At 47.8% G+C, this 27,654-nt stretch overlaps 2 protein-coding genes across 2 annotated transcripts in view; one reads left to right on the forward strand and one right to left on the reverse strand.

Annotated features, from left to right (window-relative positions):
• The window catches only part of LOC144768100 (adaptin ear-binding coat-associated protein 1-like), a 159,967-nt gene extending 145,960 nt beyond the window's left edge, over positions 1-14,007 (reverse strand). Inside the window, 2 exon segments of the mRNA XM_078651490.1 lie at positions 13,839-13,963; positions 13,966-14,007. Coding sequence (XP_078507616.1) covers positions 13,839-13,963; positions 13,966-14,007 — 167 coding nt within the window.
• Positions 14,008-14,203: 196 nt separating this feature from the next.
• LOC144768939 (uncharacterized) overlaps positions 14,204-27,654 on the forward strand; it is a 707,478-nt gene continuing 694,027 nt past the window's right edge. The window contains exon 1 of the mRNA XM_078652943.1: positions 14,204-14,391. The gene's annotated coding sequence lies outside the window, so the exon portion shown is untranslated. The remainder of the gene's footprint in view (positions 14,392-27,654) is intronic.

The following is a 27,654-nucleotide window of genomic DNA, read 5'->3' on the forward strand; positions in this document are numbered from 1 at the left end:
AAAAATCTCCGGAACGCCCCCGAATCTGGTCCAGCCTTGATGGACAGATCCGGCACTCAATGGCTAGCCTCCATTTATGGAGCTAACCAATGAGAGCCGGGGGACGTTCCAGGAGTCCTTATTGACGACATAGGATTTCACCTGCGCTGAAGAGCTGCGCAGAGCGCAGCCTTCGGCAGGCGAAACCCAAAAACGAAGTCCCTCAGCAGAAAGCAATTCTGGTATTTTACTGACCTCTACTGGTCCTTTTCTATTAAGACAGTTAAATAGAGGCAGTTGAACAGAAAAAAAGTCTTTAAGCGGAAGCAGACAAGTCCTAGGGCTGATCTCCAGAGCCCACAAAGTACATATACATAAGTATATACTAAAGTATATACCAGAGGCCTTGAATGCTCGACCTAAAAAAAAAAAAGGCGCTCGCGATTGTAAAGAAGCTGTGCTCCAGGGCAGAGACACTACACAAGAGGAATTAATGCCATCAAATAAGCAAACAAATGAGACGGACAAGAAAGTCAACCAGTGATGTGCAACAGGCTGCAAAAAAAGCTCACTGTACGTATTGGTTTTGTCCCCATTAGGTCTTTTGACAACAGACAGCTAAATCCGTTACAGCAGTCTGTAGTCAGACCTAAAAAGCAGTGACTAACAGGCAGTAGTGTGTACAGTTGTTGCAGGGCTTGATTTTACATACAGGACACACAACCTAGGGACTTTGGTTTCCATCCCTAGTAGGGTAAGATAGCATGGGTTTTAGTTATAGTTTCCTTATGCTATGAAAGCTTGTAGACTTGTGTTTTTATTACGCTTGGATAGGTTTTATGAATCTTTTTAGTGGGGTGTTTAGCAATATGTAATGGCCATTTGGAAAAAATAATTCTTATTAATAGCACTGCGTCTTTGAAATGTACAATTCTCATGCTTTACTCTCACAAATAACTTGGGAGGCTCATACAGTCTGATCACACACTTTTCTATTCAGTAGAACTGTATAAACAGATACAGGTTTTGTCTTGCAGAAGAGGATGATAATTGCCATGATTGCAGACATGCTAAAAGAGGAGCCATGCTCAGGGATCGGGGAAACAGTGTGTGCTCACAGAAGACAGTAGGAAAAGATATTCAGTGCAGGATACACTTCACACCATAGCAGAAAATAAGACAGGATTAGTAAGACTATTATTAAGTTGCCAGTTTTCTTTACATTCAGTATAAGCGTGGGAAATAAAAACAAGGTGTAGTTATAGGAGGCACAGAGACACAGGCCACACAGAAATACAGCTCAAGTGGTTTATGCCTGCATGCCGTGGCGCATTAGCAAGAAGAGCACACCTGGTCCCTGCTTGCCTTTGCCAAGCCCTGAAGCCAGAACAATATTGGTGCTACTTCCACCCCGTCCTCAGTTTACTACCTCTTGAGTTCCAGTTTCCATCCCATGTGTCTGACTAACCTGTCTTTGAGCCCTCTCGAACCACCCCACTCACCGCAAGCAAGAGGCAATATCCTGAGTAGGAGTCCGGCACTGTGACGGAATTACTGCCACTACTAGGTGCCAAGTAAATGAAGGGGAGGGTCCAACAAATGGGTGACCCATACTGTACGTGCCCTGATAGGTGTGTTAATGGGTCACATAGAAAATAGATGTACTTGAAAAAAAGAGAGTTATAATGTGTACTGGATAATACACACTGACTAGTTTAGAACCAGTGATCGACTTCCAGAAACCACAGAAATCCCAGGGCCATCGGCGAGCATGTCTACAAGGGCCTATGCCGTATGTCACAAGAGGGAGTGCTCACTTAAGGAGGAGAGGTACACAGTCGCTGGACTCACGCCGGGCTGAGAAACCACGTAACACTCCCATCCCTGGATGGCATGAACCCTACACAGGGACGGACACCAGAGAGACCACATCCGAAGAAGAAGACGGCACACTGCAACATCCCCTGATCACTGAAATAGAAGCAATTGAACAAGATGTGGAGACAGAGAAACCGGATACGCAGGGAGAAGCTCCCGACTCGAACTCCTAAATAAGGGCCTCAGAGACTTGCCAGTGAATCGGATTGATAAGGCCGAGCTCTATCACTGCCACCCCCAAACAACACCTCCTAGACCTGCACAGTGACTGAAGCATCGCGATCAAGAGCAGGTGATAGGCCAGAAGAGGCCTAAGACTTTGATAGTTGTTTTCCTACTCTTTCTCTTACTTCTCCCACTGTCTCTTTTTTCTTCACTCCTATCTTTTCTCCTCTCTACATGCCCTCGTTTTATTCTCTGCACACGCTCTTTCCTTCTATTTATCAATGCGCTGCAAGAGTTTGGACTTGTAATGTAAGTTTTGGGTTGGGATGGGCGACAGACTACTACTGCCCTTAATCACTTCTCTGGGTGCGGATGTTAAACAAGGTGGTTGTTGTTAAGTTTCGGTTCTGGCTCAGCCATGGTGTCAACAGGAATCACATCACTAGGTATATTCTTACAACAGGGTTCTGCCCTCTTCACTGCACACACGTACGACACAGATATACTATAGTCAACCATGATGAGTCTGGAGAGTGAATCCTTCACTGCCTTGACCTGGAATGTCAATGGCCGTGGGGATAAAATTAAAAGTGGGCTGGTGACATATTTTATAAAACGTATTCACCCGGACGTGGTGATGCTGCAGGAAACCCACCTCAAGGGCACAAAATGTGGATTCATAGCGAGGGGCGAGTATACCGTCCTGGCCCATGTGGGGTACACCCCTGGCTCTAGAGGAGTGGGAATCCTGATTAATAAATCGACCCCTCCTGTGTGACATGTACATGGTTAGATCCTCAGGGCCCATTTGTTGGGGTGACGGGTAAACGGGGCAAACCGAATGTTACCATCCTCTCAGTTTATGCCCCGCCAAAACTACAAAACTAGGACACTACACAAAGTGACAGAAATACTACTAGACACAGGATTCGATAAACATTATAGGAGGGGACTTCAATGATGTGATGCACACACCTATCGACCGTAAAGGGGATCATACGCAGGCATTACAGACTTCCCAGTTCTTCAAATACGCACAAATTAGAGATGCATAGCAAGCAGAGAACGTAAACGATTTCCCACTGCCGGACTATGTATCGTTGGAGGGGAGACTGCTCCAGGAACATATTCTCATCAAGGCTGTATCACTTACATATCGGACCCTTAACAATAATGCACCGGACAGACTGGGCAAGTTGCGTGCCACCTAGGAGGGGAACGTCGGCACACTAACCCATAAACTCAGAGGCAGCCTTAATGCACCCTAGAGAGGTGGCAATTAAATCACGCCTTCGCCTCATTCTATACAAAATACTGCACAGAGTCTATTATGACTGAGCGAGACTACACAAAATAGGACGAGCAAGTGAACCTACCTGTCAGAGATATGGGCATGGGGAGGGCGACGTTAACACCAACATTTGGGAGTGCACCAAAATACAGGTCTACTGGGGGGGGGGGGCGGGGAGGGAAGACATTGCAGGAACTTAATGTCCTGGAAGCCGTTATACCCTCAAACCCTAAATGTATACTGTTGGCCCTTAAAAGAACACCTGAGCTCCCTGTAGAACCTTTTAAGCTGAGGCAATGTATAGGTCTCCAACCTCTCCTGCTCAAACACCAACTCTGCAGGTACTGCTGACGGCTCTCCAGACTGAAACAGGATTGTAGAAACTCAAAGAATTGTAAACAAAAACATTAAAAAAGAAAATTAGTATGCCGGTATGTAGTGGTCTGTGATATGGAAGTAGTGTACACCAATCACTGTATGTAATGCAGAAATACAAGTCCTATCCTCACCGCTGATCACAAATGTTAGAAATGGGGTCTATAGTGGGCAGTGGTAAGCACCTGGTCCAAGTAGTGACCCTCATGCTAGTCAGGGTAAGTAAGTTACACACAAAGAATAACCCCTGCTCACCCCCTTGGTAGATTTGCACATAGCAGTCGGGCTTATCCCTAGAAGTAGTGTGTAAAGTTTTTGTACACACACACACACACTGAAAACACCATAAAAGTACTCCACACTAGTTTAGAAACATAGCCAATATTTATTTGAATAAAACAAGACCAGAATGACAATAAATTCAGCATACATAAGTCAAGATTTGGGGAAAGGATGTGGCCTAACGGCTAGGGACGGTTGACCTCAAATCTGGGGAACCGGTTGCAAATCTCTGCAACGACGCTCAACATCCTGCGATCTGGGCAAATCAATTAATCTACCCGTGCCTAACTAAAAGGAATGTATCCTTATGTAACGCAACAGGTGCTCATGTAAAGTGCTCAGATACCTTCGGGTCAAGTTTGTGCTATATAAAACTACGAAATAATATATACATGACTTGGTGGCAAAAATTAATAAAAACAAGCAAGTGGTTATAAGGAACTCTGATTAAAGGGGGCAATATTGTCCTATGGCCGATGAATATGTACTTAAAGGAAGCACGCACACAACTTAGTCAGAGGTACTGCTATAAAAAGTATAAACAGGAAACAATGATCAAAGCTCAAACTGAATATATTCTGGAACTAGAGCAATGGATGAAGGAGGGTTAACTCTCACACGATGAATTAAGATATCTGAAGAATGACATTCCCAGGACTCCAGTGCTGTACTTAATTCCAATGGTGCATAAAAATGGCAGTTAGTCCCCCAGGACGACCAATATCATCTGCCAATGGAAGTATGATGGAAAACACATGGAAGTACATTTATTTATTTTTGACATCATACATAGCAAAGTTACCATCATACGTAAGGGAGAGCAGTGACTTTTTGAAAATGATATACGACATACGGAACATGATTTTGAGTCAGTAGCACTCAACATAATGACTCTACACTAGCATTGCCCACAACAATGGTTTAAGAGCCATGCAATATTTCCTAAGTGACAGACCAGTAAGCTTATGGAAACACACCCAAATGTTGCTGGCAATGGCAAAGAAGTGCCTGGAAGACAACTTCTTTTTATTTGAGGGTGATCTTTATCAGTAAAAACAGGGCACTGCCATAAGCACCTATTTCGCCGCCAGTTATGCATGCTTGCATGTAGGCTGGTGGGAGGAACAGGTGCTCTGCAGAGAACATGCATAGATGTGTGAGAACAACATAGTATTGTAGGCTAGATGTATTTGTGATCTGGAGAGGAACCACTAACTCAGCAGAAGTTTTTTAATTGTCTAAATAATGATTTAAATTTGAAATTTACACATATCGTCAGTAAGAGCAATGTGACATTTCTAGATGAAGAGGTTATGTTGAGGTGGGGAAACTTGAGACTACAATTTACAGGAAGAAAACAGCAGGAAATACAACCCTGCATGCATCGAGCTTTCATCCGGCCTGCATAAAACATGGCATTCATATGGTGAAATGCTGCTAACAAATAGAAATTGTAGCAAACCTAGTGAATTAATCAAGTGTCAGAATGAGATGAGCCAGAGATTTCATGAGAGGGGTTATAGGGAAGCAATGGTTGAGGAAGCAAGACATGCAGCAAATAGGAAGAAACGTGAGGTGATTCTATTTTCCAAGAAAGTACCTAGAAAGGAGAAGATAGAAACTCAGATGCAATTTCTCACTACCTACAATGCCCCAAAAAAATTGCGGTCTACGTTCATGTGCAATTTGCAGTTTGTGGGGAGCACAACATTGCAGGTTCATAAAAGAATCCTGCAACATATGAGGGTCAGAAAGATCCTACATAAGTTAAATACTTTGTGATAGAAAAAGTTCCGACAAATAACAGGGGTGGTGATAGTGTAAGAACATTACGCGAGCTTGAAACAAGATACATTCTCACACTCGACAGTAGAGTAGGCTTAACTATGATGAAGATTTCCATTCCTGTCTTTAATATCTATGGTGAGATAATTGTTGTAATCCGTAAGTATTTAAAGTGTTGCTGAATAGATGATGAAACTTAAACTGAATCATTGTTAAGATGGCCTGCCTCCAGGAGTTTAGAACTGCATAAGACAATAGCCGGGCAAAAAAAGAAAATTTGTTGTTGGATGTGAAATATGATTCATCGATCAAATGGGCACTTGCCTTCAATTTTGAGGTTATACTTAATTTGAGTAGTCAAACTGTATTTTACTTTGACACGTGTCTTGCTATAGACGACGAAAGTTTGATTTATTTTGGGCAAAGCAACATTTCAAAAATATGATAGCGTATTTAAGGCACAGTACACCCTAAAACTGATACGTTTCATGAATCATTTCTTCTCCACCTCAAAATAAGTTTGATGCCATGTTCGGGTTATAAATGCCAACTGAATGAAACTCTAGCTAAAAAACAGGGTTACATAATGTTATGTGAACTGGTAGTTTTTTTTAAGATGGCAGTTTGACCCCTGGAAAGATAAGGCCACTGATTGGCCTTGGCCAACATTGGACTCAAACAACTAGTCATCACACCGACCAACAGAGCAGGTCACACCCTCAACCCCATCTTCGCAGCAGGAAACAGCATACACTTCAGCCACACAACAGGACCCCCATGGACCGACCGCCACTGCGTACACTTCAGCGTCGACAAACCCAAGGCACCCAAACCAGCCCCATGCCCACCACGAAGGGACTGGAGCAAGGTCACCGACTAGCAACTCAACTCCACCTTCACTCAAGGCATCCACACCTCGGTATCCGACGCCAATGTTGCAGCCAGAGAACTCCACACTTGGATCTCCAACTGCGCAGACTAGCTCACCTTGCTACGCAACACCGACAAACACCCCAGGAAAGCCACCTGGTTCACCTCCGATCTCCAAGAAGCCCAACGCACCTGCAGATGCCTGGAGAAAAACTGGAAAAACACCAAGACACCCGAACACTACACCACCTACAAAGATGCCATGACAGACTACCACAACCAAATCAGAACCACCAAAAGGACCTTCATCCACAACAAAATCCTCGCCAACTCCAAGGAACTCTTCACTGTCATTCAAGAATTCACCAACCCCTGCAGCAAAGCCGCAGACATCTCCCTGTCCCAAGACCTCTGCAACAAGCTTGGAACCTACTTCCACAAGATCAACTCAAGATCAAAAACCTCTTCAACAACTTAGTCGACCATGCACCAGATGCCACATCCGGCCCACCCCCCAGACACACCAGCCAGCCCACCATCTCCACCTGGATACCAATCATGGCCGAAGACACCACCTCGACCATGAACGGCATTCACTCAGGGGCCCCCACAGACCCCTGCCCCTCACACATCTACCACAGAGCCTCCACCACCATCGCACTCAAACTGCAACACACCAACACCACATTCGAAACAGGCACCTCCTCAGACTGGAAACGTGCAGAAGTCAGGCCCCTGCTCAAGAAGCCCACAGCTGCCCGAACGACCTCAAAAACTACTGACCCATCTCGCTTCTCCCCTTCGCGGCCAAAGTCGCAGAGAAAATAGTCAACAGGGAACTTACACGATTCATAGAAGACAATGCCGTCCTCAACCCGTCCCAATCCGAATTTCAAAGCAACCACAGCACCGAGACCGCCCCGCTCGCCGCCACAGACGACATCTGCACCCTCCTGGGGAGAAGAGTTGGCCTATCGGCTAGGGCTGCCGCCCTCGAATCTGGGGAACTGGGTTCGAATCTCGGCAATAACAGCTGAACATCCTGTGATTCTGGGAAAATCACTTAAAAACTCCCTGTGCCTAACAAAAATGAACGTGTCCTCATGCAATGCAACTGGTGCTATGTAAAGCGCTCCGATACCCGATTCGGGTCAAGTTCGCACTATATAAAACTCTGTAAAAAAAACGTTAAAAAAAGAAAAAGGCCACTCTGCAGCCCTCATCCTACTCGACCTATCAGCAGCCTTCAACACAGTCTCCCACCGCACACTCGCTGCCAAACTATTCAACGTCGGACACAGCGTTTATGAAGCAGAGACCCTGGGCGTTGCTACTTGTGCACGAAAGAAGAAAAAAGAGTTTCAGACAGCATCCGGCGATGGTGAACGCCGAACATAAAACACGCTGCCCATTAAGGGGATAAAAGAAAACTTGCTGAATTCCAGCAGGAATACTCACGAGGTGGTGAGTGGCACAACAGATTCGAGCAGGACTGCTCGATCTAAACGAAAGACTGCACTTAATGAGAAGAAATCTACATCAGTTTTGTAAATTAAAGAAGCTTCCCACAACCCCCTTCTGTTGAAATTATGATAATGACAAAGCCCTGATGAGATTCTGGGAACTGATACCCCGGTTTCGAAACGCGTCGGCAAACAGGGAGGAGCAAATATTTTACTACAGTATCAATGAAGAATATCGGATTTGTAAACATATTGTTTTCATTAATTGAACTCCTCATTGTCTCACTTTGTCTATTCACTTTTGACATTTGAAGTGTACATAATGTGTTTTGGTTAGAATTGTTTTTGTTTGGGATGAATGATTGATAGTAATTAATTGTTTTTGATTTGGTATGTTTGTTATATGTATATTTCTAATGAGAATGTATAGTGTAGTAAATAGATCAATGTATAGTGGTCTTTTTTTGCATTTATAAATCTTTCAAAAAAATAATTCAAAAATATAAAAACGATTGGTATAAATAAAAATACCTTATCAAACTAAATAAAATATAGTTTGATTTTTGAAGTAAATTGTGAACATGGGTGGAGAGGGCAATTTCGTTGTTCTCTTATAATAAGGTCCAGCTTACTCCATGCCCTAAAGGACTTATCTCCATAGATTTACAAAACTATTCAACGTCGGCATACCAGGAACAGCCCTAGACTGGATCCGACCATTCCTCACCAGACGAAGCCAAAGAATCAGACTGCCACCCTTCCTCTCCGATCCCACAGATATCACCTGCGGGTCCCACAAGGGTCTTCACTGAGCCTGACCATCTACATGGCCCCCCACCCCCTCGCCACCATTGTCCGACAACACGGCCTCAATATCGTATCATACGCTGACGACACCCAACTCATCCTCTCCCTCACCAAAGACCCCACCACCGCCAGGCTCAACTTCCAGAAAGGGATGCAGGATGTCGCACTCTGGATGACCAACAGCTGCCTAAAACTCAACGCTGAGAAAACAGAAGTCCTCGTACTTGGAATCACCCCCTCAGAATGGGACAACACCCTGTGGCCGACCGCCCTTGGAAGCCCACCCACCCCCTCGGACCACGTGAAAAACCTTGGCATCGTATTCAACTCCTCCCTCACCACGAACAGACAGGTCAACGCCGTCACCTCCAGCTACTTCAACATCCTCCGAAAGGCCTTCAAGTGGATCCCTCCTGAGTCAAGGAAGACAGTCACCCACACACTCATCACCAGCAAACTGGACTATGAAAATGCGCTCTACGCAGGCCCCTACTCCGCAAACTCCAGACGATACAGAACACCGCTGCTAGACTCGTCCTCGGCATCCCCCGGCACGAACACATCAGCCATCACCTATGAAGACTCCACTGGCTCCCCGTGGAGAAAAGAATCCCCTTCAAAATCCTCACCCATGCCTACAAATGCCTGCACAACAGCAGACCCGAATACCTTAACAACAGAATCAACTTCCACGTACCCAAAAGGAACCTCAGATCTTCCAACCTCGCACTGGCTGAAACCCGGCGCATCCACAGAGCCAGAGCAGGCAGAAGATCCTTTTCTCACATTGCGGCCAAGACCTGGAACGAGCTCCCCGCAGACATCAGACGAGCCCTCTTCCTGAATACCTTCAGGAAGACTCACAAGACCTGGATTTTCGGCTAAACAGGTCTGCTGACACCCCTTCCCACCCAGCGGCTTGAGGCCCGACGGGTGAGTAGCACACTTATAATACCCTGATTGATCGGTAAACTTTGTGTGATCATGGCCGCCGTGACAGCCGAAATGCGTTATGGCTAACGTGGAATAAAGATAAATTGAATACTACGCAATTAAAGTCAGCTCCGTTTTCTGTCTAAATTTTGCTAAACGTGTGTGTAGGTATGTAGATGTATATGTATATATCCTTTCAAAGATTAAATAAAGTTATAGCTGTAAAAAAACAATAGCTCCAAATGGGGCTATTAGGTCGTACTTGATCGGGACAAATCCTCTAGTTCAGTCAAACCACAATTGAGTGCCGGCTACAGGAATCATACAGATTCCGGTACAACACCACCTTGGATGAGTCAAAAATCAAAGACGATGCGTGGCACAGGGGAGGGGAGACGTTGTTAAAGCAGGTGAAGGGTCGGTTCCTTACTGCTTTGCAGGCCCTTGCTGCTCAGTGTCAGTCCATTGCGCAAGGGAGGTGATGCATCGATTGTAGTAAGTGATGCTCAGTTCCTGGAGGCGGTGCAGTGTTGTCTAACGCCAGCGGTTGATGCGAAGCGCAAAAGATGCGGTGCGTTGATTGCAGGCGATATGCCTAGATTCCTTAACGCGGTGTTGATGATGAAGTCTGAGCCCAGGGATGATGCATTGCGCACAGGTGGTGATGTGTTGTGCCCAGGAGGGGATGCGTCGCTTTCTGTAAAGTGTCTGTTTCGATGGCGGTGCTGCGTTGATGAAGCGTCAAAACTCAAGCCACAATGAGAGGATACAAGAGCAGGGTCGGAGTTGTGCGTCACAGACTTCAGTGAAGCAGTGCTCAGGATGCATGCAGTAGCAGTTCTTTGTAGGTACTGTGGAAAAGTCAGGTCTTCTGTTGTAAGTCGCAGTCATTGCATCAAGCAGGTACCACAGCTTTGATGCACGCAGAAGCGACAAATCGGGTTTTGCAGAGATGTGCCGGTGATGCTTGGCGTCGATGGGCTGAATTCTTCTTTTAGCACAGAAACTCACTTTCAAGGGCCCAGGATCACAGCAGAGGTGTCCTGGTGCTGCCGGTGAAGTCTATGATGGCCCTGAGAATTCCAACAGGACGACAGCTCAAGAAAAGCCCTGAGATAAACTTAGAAAGCATAATGTAGAGAGCAAAGTCCAGTCCTCTCACTTCCAGTCCAGCACAATAAAGCAGCAGGCTAGCACAACAAAGCAAGCAGCAAAGAGGCAGTCACTCATGACTGCAAGACAGATCTTATTCCTGGAAGAATGTCCTCAATCCAGAATTGTTCCCATCCTGGAAGAATGTCCTCAATCCAGCAGAGGTGTCCTGGTGCTGCCGGTGAAGTCTATGATGGCCCTGAGAATTCCAACAGGACGACAGCTCAAGAAAAGCCCTGAGAGAAACTTAGAAAGCATAATGTAGAGAGCAAAGTCCAGTCCTCTCACTTCCAGTCCAGCACAATAAAGCAGCAGGCTAGCACAACAAAGCAAGCAGCAAAGAGGCAGTCACTCATGACTGCAAGACAGATCTTATTCCTGGAAGAATGTCCTCAATCCAGAATTGTTTCCATCCTGGAAGAATGTCCTCAATCCAGCAGAGGTGTCCTGGTGCTGCCGGTGAAGTCTATGATGGCCCTGAGAATTCCAACAGGACGACAGCTCAAGAAAAGCCCTGAGAGAAACTTAGAAAGCATAATGTAGAGAGCAAAGTCCAGTCCTCTCACTTCCAGTCCAGCACAACAAAGCAGCAGGCTAGCACAACAAAGCAAGCAGCAAAGAGGCAGTCACTCATGACTGCAAGACAGATCTTCTTCCTGGAAGAATGTCCTCAATCCAGAATTGTTCCCATTCTGGAAGAATGTCCTCAATCCAGTATACGGTGCCAGATGTCCAGTACTTATAGCCTATGTGGCCTTTGAAGTAGGGAGGCTTCAAAGAAAGTTCTTTGTAGTGCACAAGACCCTGTCCTTCCTGGCCCTGGTTTCAGGCACTACATGGAGGTGGAGACTGCTTTGGGTGGTGACAGGCACAGCACTATTTAGGTGTCAATGGGAACTCCTCTAACCACTCTAGCTCAGGAAGACCCATCAGGATATGCAGGGCACACCTCTGCTCCCTTTGTGTGCGACTGTCTAGAGTAAATTCACAAAACCCAACTGTCACTGTCATCCAACCCAGATGCGTATTCGAGGGACAGGCAGAGGCACAACTTTCTAAAAGTGTCATTTTCAGACCTGCAATTTAAAACCAACTTTACTAGAAGATGTTTTTTTTTTTTAAACTGGGAGTCCAGAGATAACAAACTCCAATTGTCCATTAGCTCCCGATTGAAAGACACACTTGTAAAATGTTACAAGGCAGCTCCAATGCTAACTTATGGGAGAGATGGGCCCTGGTATAGTGAAAAAAATCTTTAGCAGTTTTTCACTATCCGGATATGTGAAACATCAAAATAGATGTCCCACCTTTTAAATACACTGCACCCTGCCCTTGGGGATGCCCAGGGCCTACCTTAGGAGGGTCTTACATATAATAAAGGCAAGGTTAGCCCGGCAAGAGGGTGCACTGGCCAGGTCGACAAGGCAGTTTAAAACTGCACAAAGGGGCTCAGAAGTGGCAGGCATGAGACCTGTTTGAAGGGCTGCTTATGTGGGAGGCACAATCAGCACTGTGGACCCACTACTTGCAGGTGATTTACAGGTCCTGGGCAAACATGGCACGCTATACTATGGACCTACTAGTATATCAAATATCAATCATGATGAAACCAATTACCACCATACTTAAGACATAGAGCACTTGCACTTATCAGCAGTGGTAAAGTGCCGAGACTCCAAAAACGGAGTCCAGCACACATCGAAAACAGGAGGTCAAAAGCAAAAATAAAAAACAGGCGGAACCATGCTAAAAGATGCCAGGTCTAATAGAGGCTTTGATCTTTACATAGCTTCATGAGCACAGTAAAACCGACAGTTTGAGATCCAGGTCCAAAAGCGCCAAGATGCTCCCTGGAGTGAACGTTGCGCTATACAAAAACTATTTTCATTCATTCAACTAAAAAGGGAGGGGGGCTAAATGTATATACCCACATTTTGGGCTGGGGCGGCAGAAAATTTGTAAACCTCAGTGGTGCTTGTACTTCATGTCGGGTGGAGCGCAGTCTGATTTTTTTTGTTGCCTTGTGAGAGTCATTTAGTGTTTGGTCTTACTTGATAGTCAGCGCTCTGGAAGAAGTGACAAACTTATGCAGTCAGCATACCAGTTGAAGAAAATGTGGGTTGAGAATACCCATCTCTTCTGGGGACACTAGTGGTGAACAGAAGTCGATGGAAAACAAATGATATGCTGCAGTGGAGCTGGGTAAGAGCTTTGTGACTTAAGAGAAGGAAGAACACCTTAGATACTGGCAATGGAGGCTGCACTTCAACCCGAGCTCTTCTCTTAAGGGCAGACAGCATCTGGCTAGTAGAGGGCAACGTGAGTGAGCGCATTGATATATCTAAAGAGGAGAACATGGAACAGAGAAGCCACCTCTGCTTGATTGCAGGTGTCTGGCTTAAGCTGTACTCCAGCATCAGCACCAGTAGGTCATGCAGATAAATATTCCAATACATAACTCCTTCATTCTTAATGTCTCACATCTTTGGCACTGGTTGTACTCTATAATCAAAGGGGATAAAATATTAAATGAATATATAACAACCAGTCAAATCGTTGTGTTCGTTCTCACACCACATGCACCACACACTCATCTTTATGCAAAGATTTGTTTTCAAATAAACATTACTTTAAAGTGGCATTATGTAAAATCGGTCTTAAATCTCTAACCAAGTATGTTTGGTAGGAATGATTACATTTACCAAACACCTGCAAGCCTCGTGCTCAAACGTGGTCACGATAACAAACTGAGAGCTTATAATGGAATACACTACATAACGGTACGAGTATACAACTCCTGGACCGACCACTGAGCATTGGTCCTCTCTGTGCTGGGAACCCAGGACCCTCGCACTCACCTGTAGCCCCGATTGGAAGCCCGCGGAGGGATGCGGTAAACGTTCACCTCGGGCTTTACACATAGTACGGACTCATACTCCGCCTCCACAGCCGCTGCCATCTTGGCTTCTCCCATCCTCTCTCCTTACCAGCTGCAGTCAGGGAGGGCGGGACATACGCTGTTGTCATGGGGAATCCCACCACCGCAGCCTATTGGCTGAGCAAGGTAGGCAGAGGTAGCCATCTTAGTATGGGGCTGATTTGACGTGGGGCAATGATGGATCGGCGCGTCACCAATTCGAAAACGGACGATGTGACGTCATAGCTACCGTTTCGGAGGCGGGCGTCACGTATACGTAACAAGTAGAAGTAGACGCGCGAACCGGCTGACGTCAGGACAGTTTAGTTGACCGTTATTTGCCGCAATTTTTTTTTCATTTTTGTTTTGAGAAAAATCCCGTATAGTATTATTAGTTTATCATTTGATATGATTTTTGCAAATGCGTGAGGCTAAATACGTGTTATTCAATATTATTACCACCTCAAATGGTTACGGCGAGGCATTTCAGGGAAGTAAGTGCGTTTTGGCTTTTGTTTACTTACTAAACGATGTTGGAAACTGAAGTACGATGCCATAGCTGCCAAGGTTTCAGATTGTTATGTGTGACGTTTTCATAATTTCTGTGTAATTATGAGTGACATTTCAACGACTATGAGTGACACTGTAATGTCCTTTAATGCCCCAATGAAGACGCTGCACTGTTGGTGTGGTTAACTTGTTTATTTGTAAATCTCCCTAAAGAGCGCCGAGCCGCGACAGCTACGTGTCGGCTTTTCGCGCTTCTCAATCGCGCTGCGTGCGCACCCTAACATGGCGGCCGCACGTCACGTCTGTACGTGACGTGCATAGACTAGACAGCGCCACTACATATCTCCCCTTTTTTCCAAACAAACATTTAACTCACTGTCCGTTGCTCATGTCAAAGTCTCGAAATCTTGCAGGCTTAATCACCGCCCTACCGCTCCGTGTGAGTCTCGGGGGGTCAGGCGGGACCGCTCCTTCCTGCGACCCTTCATACGTTCCTCAACCTTCAAGCGCGGTCGCGCCTCCATCTTGCCTGCTCTTTTCCGCTTCACCAATTGATTCCTGATCGCCATAGTCCATTGTCTCTCTCCACTGTTCTCCTCTGCTCACCTCCAACTCTCCATCTGATTGTTCTTGTTCCTGAGACCCTGCTTCTACCCCTTCGGGGTCTTCTCCATCACAGTCCCATCTTTGCACTGCGTTGCATCTGGCCATGCGATCCTGTGACCACACGTTACCGTCACTCAGTAGAGCCGCCCTACCCCTCACTTCCTTGACTTGCAGGGGCTTGCTGTATTTACTCTCTCCTTTCCTCCTTAGCGTGGCCAATTTCACTCGTACCCATTCCCCCTTTTTCAGCTCTGTCTCTTTCACATTTCTCCGGGCGTTGTAGTGTCTAGAGTAAATGGATTGTGCTTTTTCCAGGTTGGCTCGCACCACCGCAGGGGACCATTCACTTGTTATGACTTTATCTTTCCAACACGGTTGTCCCGGGTGAATGGTTTGCGGCCTCTCAGTATTTGAAAAGGGCTGTACCCTGTACCTGTGGGGGTGATCCTGTACGCCCACACCATACGCTCAATCTCTCTTTCCCAGTCCTTGTTGTTGGAGATGGCTGCCTGCACGGAGCCCATCACCACCCAGTTAAATCGCTCCACAAGTCCGTTCCCAGCCGGGTGGTATATGGACGTGTGCTTTGCCAGGATTCCATTTCTTTGCATGAAGTTGCTCCATTTCTCTGATCTGAATTGGGGGCCATTGTCACTTAAGATGGACTTCGGAATGCCTTCTCTCACGAAACTGTCCGCCAGGAATTTTATGATGGTCTCTGTATCCATCACCTCGTCTATTTTCAGCTCTGGCCATTTCGAGTACCTATCCACCAGGACACATACGTACTTCTGGACTCCATGCACGTCCAGGATGGGACCCAGTATATCCACTGACAACTCCTCCCACGGGTTCCTTGGGGGGTCAAATTTGCCCAGGGCAGGGCGGAGTGGTTTGAGCGTTTTGTCTGCCCCTTGGAACTGTGGGCAGTCTCTGACGGGCCTCTCGGCCCTTGCATCCATACCCGGCCACCAGTAGTTTTGCTTGGCCCTTAGTTTAAGTTTTCCGATTCCCAAGTGTCCCTCGTGGAGCATGTCCAATAGTTTGGGGATAATGTCTTCTGGGGGGATGACTTTCTCCCCTCTGTATACAAACACTCCTTGGTCGTCCATCGACAGCTCTTCTCTGACTTCGAAGTATGGATTGAGGCCTCCACGGGTTAGTCTCTTATCGGGCCACCCTCCTGTGATGTATGATTTCACTTCCTCCAGGACCTGATCCTTTCTGTAAGCCTGCCTCCATTCCTGGTGTCCGATGGTTTTCTCTTGATCTTCCAAGAGTGCCACCATTTCTTCCGCTCCATCTTGGTCTTCTCCACTCTGATCCATGGCTGCCGCTCTACTCAGGTAGTCTGCTACTCTGTTCCTGCTGCCAGGGATGTGCTCTACGTCGTACCTAAATTCCAGCAGTTTGAGGGCCATCTTTGAGATCCGCGGTGTAGCACTTGCATGTCCGCTGGACGTTAGTACTTTCAGCAAGGGTTTGTGATCTGTCCTTAACAAGAACCGTGTGCCCCACAAGAACTGTCTGAACCTGGACATGGCCCACACAACCGCCAGCATCTCCTTTTCAATTACACTATACTTCTTCTCGGTCTCACTGAGCGTGCGGGATGCAAAACTGATCGTTTCCATCCTCCCTTGGCCTCGATCTTGCATAAGGACGGCACCCAGCCCCTTGTCGCTGGCATCCGTGGTTAGTACCGTGGTTCCTTGGGGGTCGTATCCTTGGAGCGGGATTGCTCCAGCCACCTCTCTCTTGATGACTTCAAATTCACCTTGCGCTCCCTCCGACCAGCAGAATTCCGTGTTGTCTTGTGTCAGCTGCCTCATGTGATGGGTTTTGGACGCGAAGTGCTGCACGAACTTACTATAATACTCCGCCATTCCAAGGAATGATCGTACTTCTTCTTTGGTGGAAGGCGGTGGCGCTTCGCAGATGGCTCTCACATTGTCGGCCCTCGGGGTAACCCCTCGCACCCCTATCTCGTGACCCAGGTAAGTCACCAACTCCATTCCAATCCGGCACTTGGTCCATTCAGCTGTGAGGCCCTTACTCTCGAGGATCTTTAGTACCTTTGCCAGTTTGCTGTCGTGATCCGGTCTGTCTCGTCTCATTACCAGGATGTCGTCCTGGAAATATTGGACTCCATCGGTGTCTCTAAACAGCTGGTGCATCAACTTTTGGAACACCGCAGCCGCCGAGGCTAGCCCGAACGGCATGCGGCGGAACTGGTAGCACCCGAATGGAGTGATGAAGGACGTGAGTTTTCGGCTTTCCGGATGCAGGGCGATCTGGTGGTAGGCGGAGGTCAAGTCTATGGTGGAATACCATTTGACACCCCTGGTTCTGGCCAGCATTTCCTCGATCCGGGGCAAGGGAAACCTCTCCACCACTATGCTCTTGTTCAACTCGCGTAGGTGGACACACAGCCTGATCTTCCCGCTCGGTTTGTTCAAGACCACCAGGGGTGCGAGCCATTCCGCGCACGTGATAGGTTCGATGATCCCTTTCCTCTCGAGATCCTGTAGTTCTTCTTGCACCGCGTCCCTTACCGCCAAAGGAACATTTCTCACTTTGTGGGCGACGGGCACAGCACCGTCCTTCAAGACTATCTTGTGCGCAAATTTCTCCATCCTTCCGACTGTGCCTCCGAAAACCTTGGGGTACTCTTCCTTCCATTTTTCTAGGTCCGGCCAGATTCCCGGTTCCGTGAGCAGTATCTGTTCCTTTCCTCCTGGGTTCAGCTTGATGCCCAGGTCGCCTTGGTCGAGCCATCCTAAGACCGAGGGTCCTCTCTCAGAGATGTACAATTTGCAGAACGCTGACCGGTCTCTGAACTCAAACTGTAGTGGTCTGAATCCTGCCATAGGAATGCGGTCCCCGTTGTACGTCACTGGGCGGATGTCTAACTTCTCCAATTCTGGGCCTAGATGTGGTGCAAAGCTCTCCTCCCACACCGCTCTTTGGATGATGGTGTAGGGCGAGCCGGTGTCAGCCACGACCTTAATCGGTATTCCGCCAATCAGCATCTCCAGCACCGGTTTCATTGTTCTCTTGCCTTCAATGTTCAACACCTGGCCATCTACGCTTTGTACCTGATCTTCAATGTAAATGACTGTGACCACGTCTTCCTCTGCACCCTCTTCTTGTTCTTCGCTTTCCTGTCCGACGTACTTTACCATGCTCTTCGAGGACTTCCTCCGACACACCTTCTCGTAGTGGCCCACTATGCCGCAGTACAAACATTTGGCGCGGAACGCGGGGCACTTCCTGTCGTGTGCCTCATGCGACCAGCTCCCGCACCGATAGCACGGTTTCTCGGTACTTCCTGCTTGTTTCCCTGGAGGGCCTGGGTTACCTTGCCATTTGTTGTGCCCCTTTGCCGCCGAACCCTTGTTCTTGTAGTCCCTGCGGGGCTCCTCCTCGTCTATTCTGTTCACCATCGTGTTGGTGGTGGTCTCTTTCCTCGTTGCGTCCGCGCATCTGCGCGCCAGCTCTGCCCTTTTGACGATTACCATCACTTCTTTTAGGGTGGTGTCACCGCTGGCCCACAACTTGTCCTGCACCGCCGTGCTCGTGGTATGCATCACCACCTGGTCTTTAATGAACTCCTCCTCCCAATTATCATATTTGCAGGTGGACGCTAGTCTCTTCAAGGCCGCAACATACTCCTCTACTGTCTCTCCCGGCCGTTGTTTCCTTGCTGGAAATTGAACCTGTCCACTGAGACACACACCGCCGGCCTGTAGTGTTCATTCAGGTCTTCGATGGCATGGGCATACACATCCACGTCGGTGCTTCCTCTTTGTTTCGGGACAAGGCTCTTGTAAATTCTCAGGCCTTCTGGGCCCAGGTTTAGCAATAATATGCGTTTCTTCCTCTTGGGATTGAATTGTTCTTCATTCTCATCCTCCAATACTCCTCTGAAATTATCGATGTATTCCCTCCAGTCTTCCCACTTCATCAGCGGTTCCCCTGGTCTTGGTAGGAATTGCACGGGCGCCATCGCGTACCCCGCTTGCGCACTCATTTTCTCGCTCTTGATCGCGGGATGCGCGTTCGCCTTGCCTCTGGGACTTCCTGGCGTGTTCTCCTGCTCTTCCTTGCCTGTTTGCGGTTGGGGACTGCCTTCGTCCGCCCCCTCAATCTTGCCTGGGGGATCCAGCGCGGTCCTCCTTGTCCGGTGGGTCGTCGCGTGCTCAGGCGCGCTGTCCTGACGTCTCTGGGGTGTGGGCTACACTTTAAGCTGGTAGTTACCTCCCCTGGGCTGTGCTAAGCTCTGCCACGCTCTTTAGGGTGGTACCTGTGTGTTGCTGCTGGTCTCCTTCCGACCTCTTGCTCTTCCTGGCACCAGGTTTACTTTCTCTTGTCTTTTCTATGTCTGGTTCCTTACTGCTTGCACTCTGGTGGTGGTGTCCTTGGTGGTCTGGTCCTCTGCAGGGGGCAGGGGGTCTAGGATCCCATCCTCGTCGCCATTGTAATGTCCTTTAATGCCCCAATGAAGACGCTGCACTGTTGGTGTGGTTAACTTGTTTATTTGTAAATCTCCCTAAAGAGAGCCGAGCCGCGACAGTTACGTGTCGGCTTTTCGCGCTTCTCAATCGCGCTGCGTGCGCACCCTAACATGGCGGCCGCACGTCACGTCTGTACGTGACGTGCATAGACTAGACAGCGCCACTACAGACACTATCTCCGTCACCACTGACCAGAGTCACCCGCATAGCTGCCAAGGTTTCAGATTGCAATGTGTGACATGTTCATAATTTCAGTGCAATTATGAGTGACATTTTAATGACCACGAGTGACACTTTCTCGTGAACAAACTCAAGCAATGAAAACCAAGGAAACATATCAATATCATACATTGCATCCATTTGAGCATCTGGGCTTGAGTTCTGGGTTTTTTCCAAGTATCCTACATGGTTTAGGTTTGTTGAGCTATGTTCAAATGCTAGTCTTTACATTACCCTGTTTGATACATGTATAATTTTTCGGTGTGCCATTAAGCTTGTCTTGATGGCATTTAGGCCAAGTTAATTAGTATTTTATACATATGCCATGCTTAATTTGCAAACAAATAAAAAACAGAAGGAGCTCATACTTTTTCTAAAGAGGCTGTCACTCATGCTGCTGAATGTAGGGGTTCATGAACACCAAGGCTTATACATTTTGATTCCACGTCATGCTTCTTTTTTCAATCAACCTACTCTTCCAGTGTTCTTATCTCACTCTTGTAGGTTATTTTTCTTTCCTGCTATCTTCATCTGTCACTGTTCCATTATGTTCTTCTGCTTTCGTCTTGCTTCCTTTCTGTAATTCTCTCTAGTAGTAGCTCTGGACCAAAATATGGTGGAAGAAAAATAACTCTCAGACCCCAAAAATTAATTCCCTCCACTACCAACTACCTGCATAAATTATGCACTGTGTACGGGACAAAGATGAGTCACAAGAGGAGGAAGGCCTCCTCCACCTTCCCACCTCTCTCTCACACCCACACACACCCCTTTCATTCTGCACCGAAGCTCTCTCCCTAATTTCCACTTACTCAAACACTTTCAGCCGTGATGCGCTCTTCTGTGCACACCTTACAATTCTCCTACCCAATGTTACCCCTCCTTCAGACAAGGAAAGCCTTTCCAATACTCCTCGGGCCCCAACCAACAAACCCACCCTCACCCACCGGGAATACACAATCCCTTCCACTGTGCAGTCACTGTCTTGTACATCACTCACACCTGAGCCCAGTAAGGGGGTGTCTACAAAAGAGACGTGCCCTGTGCATAAACTAAAAATCTCTACTTTCTGTAGAGTGCTGCCAACTGTTTTTTTTTTCTTCCCCCTCTCTGTGATTTCTGTTACTGCATTGAGATATAGAACAGCTGCACAGAGATGAGCTGCCTTAGCCCAAGTAAAGGAGGGCTGTTGGCTGGCCGAGGCTGAAATAAAACTAACGGCGGCAGACACCAGCACGCACCCCTGGGCATTTTGGGCAATGCCGCCTCAGGCTGTGAGGCAGCACACACTTGGTCATAGCTCGCCAGAAGCCTTGAGCCTACAGCCATGCCCAGGGCAGAACTTCATGAACGGCATTGGCTGCAAGCAGCTGATCACGCACTGGCTTGCAGGACCCAGGAGTCTCCTTGTGCAAGGGACTAAAGTGAAACGAAAGTGCTGGGCAACAACGTGATTTACGTTTGATGTCACTCACGACAATCATCTTTCCTCTGCAACCAAATCCTCAAAAAACCTCGAAGGGCAGGGGATGGGGGGCCTATATCCCTCATACATAAACTGAAAAATCCTGATTTACTTAAACCCAAGTTCATGCGATACATGCCGCCGCTGACGGCCCGGGCTGAGCCTCTTGAGCAGAGCTGTGATAATGAAAGCTGCAGCTGAGCCCTGTAGACGGCGCGGCCGCGCGAACGGCACTCCCGTTTTGGCCTGGTACAAACAAAACATTTTTTGCAATGCTTCAGTTGTGTGCAGCAGGCAGAGGCCAGATAGCTCACAGTTTGTCCACTGCATGCTGCCAGCAGCGCACCAGGCTCATGCTGCTTCACCTAATGGAGCACAGCTTCTATTACCATGGTAGGACTTTACAGTTAGACACCTGCTGAGACACTACGATTATGCGTGACAATGCATTTCAGTGCGGTAATGCGGATTACCACACTGAAATGCGCTAGTGTCACGCCTGATGCGTGACACTTGATAGGCCTGCACCCGACCTTCACCGGCACGGCCCAAACATAGTTGCCAAGTTTTCAGTATGCAAGAGTAACATTTCTATGTTTTCAAGTCACCTTCGAGTGATATTCACATCTCATTAGTGACACCTTAAGGGCCACTTGATAAGGAGCAGTGGATTAAGAAAATGTATGGTACAAAAAAAAGTCTCATTTTAGTAAATGCAAGTCAGTACCTGGATTAAATACACAACTCACACCTGACCTGGGATACTATGCGATTTTCGAAGTTGCCCTGCGCCCTTTCCTACCGTACCATACCTTCCTGTAATATTTTTTTGTAGTATTTAATAAAATGCAGCTGGTAATCTATACCAAATTACAGCTGTTTTATCCTCTGTGTCGGCCTGCATATAACCTTTGATTCGCAAGTTAAAAATTAATTTTGTTGTAAAGAAATGTTACACTAGTTTGTTATTTTAGTGTTGCAATTGATACGAATTACCCAAATTAATCACCACAGTTTTCCGATCTCTGAAGTACTTACTTAGCTGTCACCAGCCATTGCCCTGTACATTTATCACCGCTCCCTACGAAATTGTTGCTGGTGTCTGGCCGTAATCTCACGCTGGCCTGGGCTGTCTCCCAGGTACAGTGCAGCCAACCTTCTTCTTTCTGGGATAGGGGATGGCAGGAGCTTCGACTGGAGTTGTTGACACCCTGAGCTTATCACGGTCGCACTTGATGACTTCAGTGGTCTGCCGACCGAAAAAGGCCTGGGATCATGACAATGGACAAACACTGTGCCCTTGTTCCCAAAACCACGGAAATTGGGGGCAGGAGCTGCAAAGGTGACGTTTTTGACAATCTGTGGCCAGCCTGGCGTGGGGGCTTAGGAGGGCATTGGCACAGCAGGATGCAAACCAACACCCTGCACCATGACCCTCCCCACACTAATGTAAGGGCTTGGACAGCACATTAAGCACCATGTCTGCTGATGGCGAGCGCTGCAGAGATAAATAAAGCTGCCACCTGCCATTCTGTTTATCGGGGTGAAATTTGCGAAGTGCGTGACGTTGCTGGCCATCAAAGGGGCACCCCATGGTGGCTAGCAACATCACACGTCGCAGGAAAATTGCAGGCAAGCCGCCGCCCGGTGGATCACCCATGCCCAGAGTAGACTCTGACAGAGATAGGCCGGGCGGGGCACGGCTGATCTGTAAAATTCTGGCCTCGACGTGCATATTTCAATTACCATAAACGCTGTTTCAGCTCCGATTATTCAGCTCCTACATTAATTTAGTTATCTAAAAAATGTAATAATTGTAATTACTTAGCATTACAGTTTTCTTACAGGTTCACAACAGGTTCACAACGGCGAGGTAATCATCCACCACCAGCGCCCGGCGTCAGGTGACCCTCAGAGGGTGCTTGCAGGCCGCCCAGTGTATCTGTTATGCCGCTGCAACTTGGTGCAAGCACTTGCTCAGCTGCACTACCAAAATCCCACGCACACAGCTATTTACTACTTTCGAAATGCTGCCCTCTCGCGCCGGCCGCCCCGCCCTATTAAATTGAGTCTCACAATAGCAGGCACTGACAGTACTCTTCTCCTGACGTCATGCCTCGCGATACCACAGGACTGAGCAGACGCACCAGCCCCCAAGCCTGCCGGAGAAGCGCACATCGCGCTACCACTGCAGATTTCGGTATTGGTGGATTATAAGTGCTCCGGCTTCACAGCTGAGAGGCGCCATAATGCGAGACAATGCATTTCAGTGCGGTGATGCGGACCACCACACTGAAATGCGTTAGCGTCACGTCTGAAGCGTGACACTTGGCAGGGCTGGTGGCCGCGTTGGTAGTCAATAGAGTGGACTGTTAAAGGATGCGTTGTGCCCAAGTAGCGCTATTGGTAATTAACACGCATTGGTATTTTACAATTTTATATAGAACAACCTGTGGTAATTGTGTCTTTTCTTTATTTTTATTATAGAATTTAGATTTGTACCTAGGTCATATAGAATGTATTGATGTAACCAGGGCACAAGTCCTAAAAAAAGAAGTGGGGGGACGCTGTCACCGGAAGCGACGTCACGACAGGAAGTGACGTCACGAAAGGTGCCGAGCTCCTTGTCCCAGAGAGGCCAAAGAGTGAAGTCCAGCTGTTTGGCAGGGGGGACGGCCTCCACCCTGTAAAATAAGTGGCGGGACGCTGTCCACCCGCGTGGTACCATGACTCGAGCCCTGGATGTAACTTTGGAATCTTTAGGAATTCAGATTGTGAAGCAGAAGCGGTTGGATATTTGATTGAACTGAATGCATTTCCTCTGCACCAGTGGGTCGTACTACAGCACTTAATACATTACTTTATTTTTATATAATTTTTGTCTCCCTCTCGTCTTTACATTGGCGACGAGGTGTTTTAAATGTGCTGACCCACTGTGCAAAATTTTATCGGTTTCTCGTATTTCTCGAATTTGCTTCGTTCAAGTCTCGTTTACTTTGTACTTTGAGACTTTGAAACCTGCTGATTCGTTGTGATTTAGTGAGAAACAGAGTAAAAGGTACTGTGATTTAAATTTACTGTTACCGTTGTGTGCTTGTGGATGCCAGGAGGATTGCAAGCCACGCGGTGGAACAAAGATGGCGTCTGGTGTGGACCAGGAGGGTCCAGGGTGCTTCTCTTTCACAAGGACCAGACTAGCAGTGTCGAAATCTTCGGGTCGTCGTCTCAGAGGTCACTAGCCAGCCGGCAAGTGACCAGACAACAGGAATAGCAGCAACCAGGCAAAAGGGCCCCACGCAGATCACGGGGATGCTAGGGGGCTGGTCTTTGGTGCAGGAGCTGCGTCGGTGTGGGGCTTCTCAGTCCCCAATGCACTCACTCGAGGAACCCTCGGGGGTCGTGCTGGAAGCGCTGTGCAGGTTTCTTCAAGATGGCCGTCTCCACGTTGCTCGTCGCACCCACGGGTCCCAGCTGTGCTGTGGATGTGGGTAGAGGTCAGAGGGGTCTGGAGGTCCGGGTCTCGTTGAGCTGGGTCATCGGATTCCTTGAAGGAAGGACTTACAGCAAACCGCACAGGAGCTTGATGGTGCCTGCGAAGCAGGATGGTCACTCCCTGACCATAGGCGAGATTCTTCAGTCTTCTGATTTCAGGAGGTTGAAGGTCAAGAGTTTCTTCGTGGAAGTTGTCAAGATTAATCTAACTGGGAATGGGACCAGCTCCTACCTTTATTCAGCTAAAGGGGGCTGCACTACGACCAGGTCCCTCCCGTGGGTGGGACCAGGAAGGGGGGTGGTTACACCCCCTATCCTTTGTCCAGTTTCCCACCAGACCTGGGGCTGGAGTGCCCCAGCAACTGGTTGGAACCGGTGTATGCACAGGGCACCTTGAGTGCCCCAGGCATGTCTCATTCCTTTCAGCCTGGGCCTACCTAATACACAAAATCCTGTCTGGGGTGGTGCTAGCACCTCCCAAGGCAGAAAACCCTTTGTCCAAGCCTCCCTCGCTGGAAGGACTCCCAGCAGCAGGAGGTCAGACTTGCGTCTGTGGTGGCAGCATCCATTTTGTGATGCCAAGGCTCGAGTTAACTTTAACCGGGGTTCACAGTTACATACATGTCGTGTCCCTCTAGAAGGGTGGAATGCTACCCCCGTCGCCAGAATTGGCGAGGGGGTAGTATTCCAATTCGTATGACACCTTACTCGACATGTTTTGATAATGTTATACCAGAGTTAGCATTTAACCGCGAGGATTATAATGCACTTAAGAGTATATGGTATAGCGTTATCATGGAACAGCTATTAGGACTTGGTTCCGCAAGCTGCAAACGGGCTCAGCTCATGCCAGAGCACCATCTCACATGATTCCAAGCACTCTGCCTTCAGGATTGATAAGGCCTTCCATAGGAGTGACTGATAGGAATATATGTGTCCATTTTAGGTTTAGATATAGGGAACTATATCTAAAGCAAAGGGTGATTACACCACCTTGCCCCAGCTGTCGTGCAGCCAGTTGTGTCTGTTTAGATGGCCAGCCAGGGGTGGCATAATGCATGCTTCAGCCCCTGGTAGGCCCTGGGTACACCTATGCCCTGGATACCTAAGGTATATTGTACAGGGACTGATAAGGTGGTCCAGTACCAATTGGTAAATGCACCTAGGGTACATGGTTGTAATTTTAGAGAGAGAACAGCTAGGCTGTGGGTCTGATTAGCAGGCCCACAGCAAGGGAAAGTCGTAAGCCAGTGAAGCAAAAAGCAAAAATCTGGGGTGGCCATGGGATTGCAGACCCCACTCTCCTACATAACCCCCCCCCAAACTTAGGGACATCAAACTAACCTTGACCAGGTGAGTCTTCTTGTTCTAAGTGGAAGTACCTGGAGAGACCATCTCCATTACCATGGTCAGTCCCTGGGCGGTGCTCCACTGTAAAGTCCATCCCCTGTAGGGAAATGGACCACCTAAGAAGTTTGGGTTTTCACCCTTCATTTGATTTAGCCATAAGAGGGGCTTATGGTCGGTCTGAATCTTGAAGTGAGTACCAAACAAGTATGGCCTCAACTTCTTCAGGGACCAAACCACAGCAAAGGCCTCCCTCTCAATAGCTGACCAACGTTTCTCTCTAGGGGTCAGCCTTCTACTTATAAAAGCAATGGGCTGGTCATGACCATCAATATTCAGCTGAGATAGAACAGCTCCCACACCCAACTCAGAAGCATCTGTTTGGACAATGAAAAGTTTGGAGTAGTCTGGACTCTTGAGAAAAGGTGCAGTGCACATGGCCTGCTTTGGGTCATCGAATGCCTTCTGACAGCTAACTGTCCACTGAACTTTCTTTGGCATTTTCTTACTTGTCAGGTCATTAAGTGGAGTCACAATGGTTCCATAATTTCTGACAAATTTCCTATAATAACCAGACAGGCCCAAGAAAGCTCTGACCTGTGTCTGGGTGGTTGGAGGAGCCCAGTCCTTTATGGCCTGTATCTTGCTCTCCAGAGGTTGAACTTGGCCTCCACCTACAAGGTGACCCAAGTATACAACTTGACTCTGCCCTATCTGGCACTTAGTAGCCTTGATAGTGAGGCCTGCCTTTTGCAGGGCCTCTAAAACTCTCCTTAGGTGGATCAGGTGATCCTCCCAGGTGGAGCTAAAGACAGCAATATTATCTAGATATGCTGCACAAAAGTCTTCCAACCCAGTGAGAACTTGGTTCACCAACCTTTGAAAAGTGGCAGGTGCATTTTTCAAACCAAAGGGCATCACCACAAATTGGTAATGACCTCCTGGGGTAGAAAATGCTGTCTTGGCCTTGGCATTCTCAGCTACCCTGATTTGCCAATAACCAGCTGTTAGGTCAAATGTACTTTAGAAAGTTGCAGAAGCCAACTTATCTATCAGTTCATCTGCCCTGGGTATTGGATGGGCATCTGTCTTAGTGACAGCATTGAAACCCCTGTAGTCTACACAAAACCTCATCTCTCTCTTACCATGCTGGGTGTGAGGCTTTGGTACTAGAACTACAGGACTAGCCCAAGGGCTCTCTGAGCGTTCAATGACTCCCAATTCCAACATCTTTTGTACTTCAGTTTTTATGCAGTCCCTGACGTGGTCAGGTTGCCTGTAGATTTTACTCTTTATAGGCAGACTGTCTCCAGTGTCCACCTCATGTGTGCACCAGTTTGTCTGACTGGGGGTCAGAGAAAACATTTGTCTGAAGGATTGAAGGACTTGCTTACAATCCTTTTGTTGATGCTCAGAGAGGCTGTCAGAAAAGACTACACCATCTACTGACCCATCATCAGGGTTCTGAGTGAGCAGGTCTGGGAGAGGGTCACTCTCTTCCTCCTGTCCCTCATCTGTGGCCATGAGCAAGCCCATGTCCTCCCTGTCAACAAATGCTTTGAGCCTATTCACATGAAGTACTCTGTGAGGGCTCCTGGGAG

Source organism: Lissotriton helveticus, chromosome 7, assembly GCF_964261635.1.
Source record: "Lissotriton helveticus chromosome 7, aLisHel1.1, whole genome shotgun sequence".
In the NCBI taxonomy this organism is placed as follows: domain Eukaryota; kingdom Metazoa; phylum Chordata; class Amphibia; order Caudata; family Salamandridae; genus Lissotriton; species Lissotriton helveticus.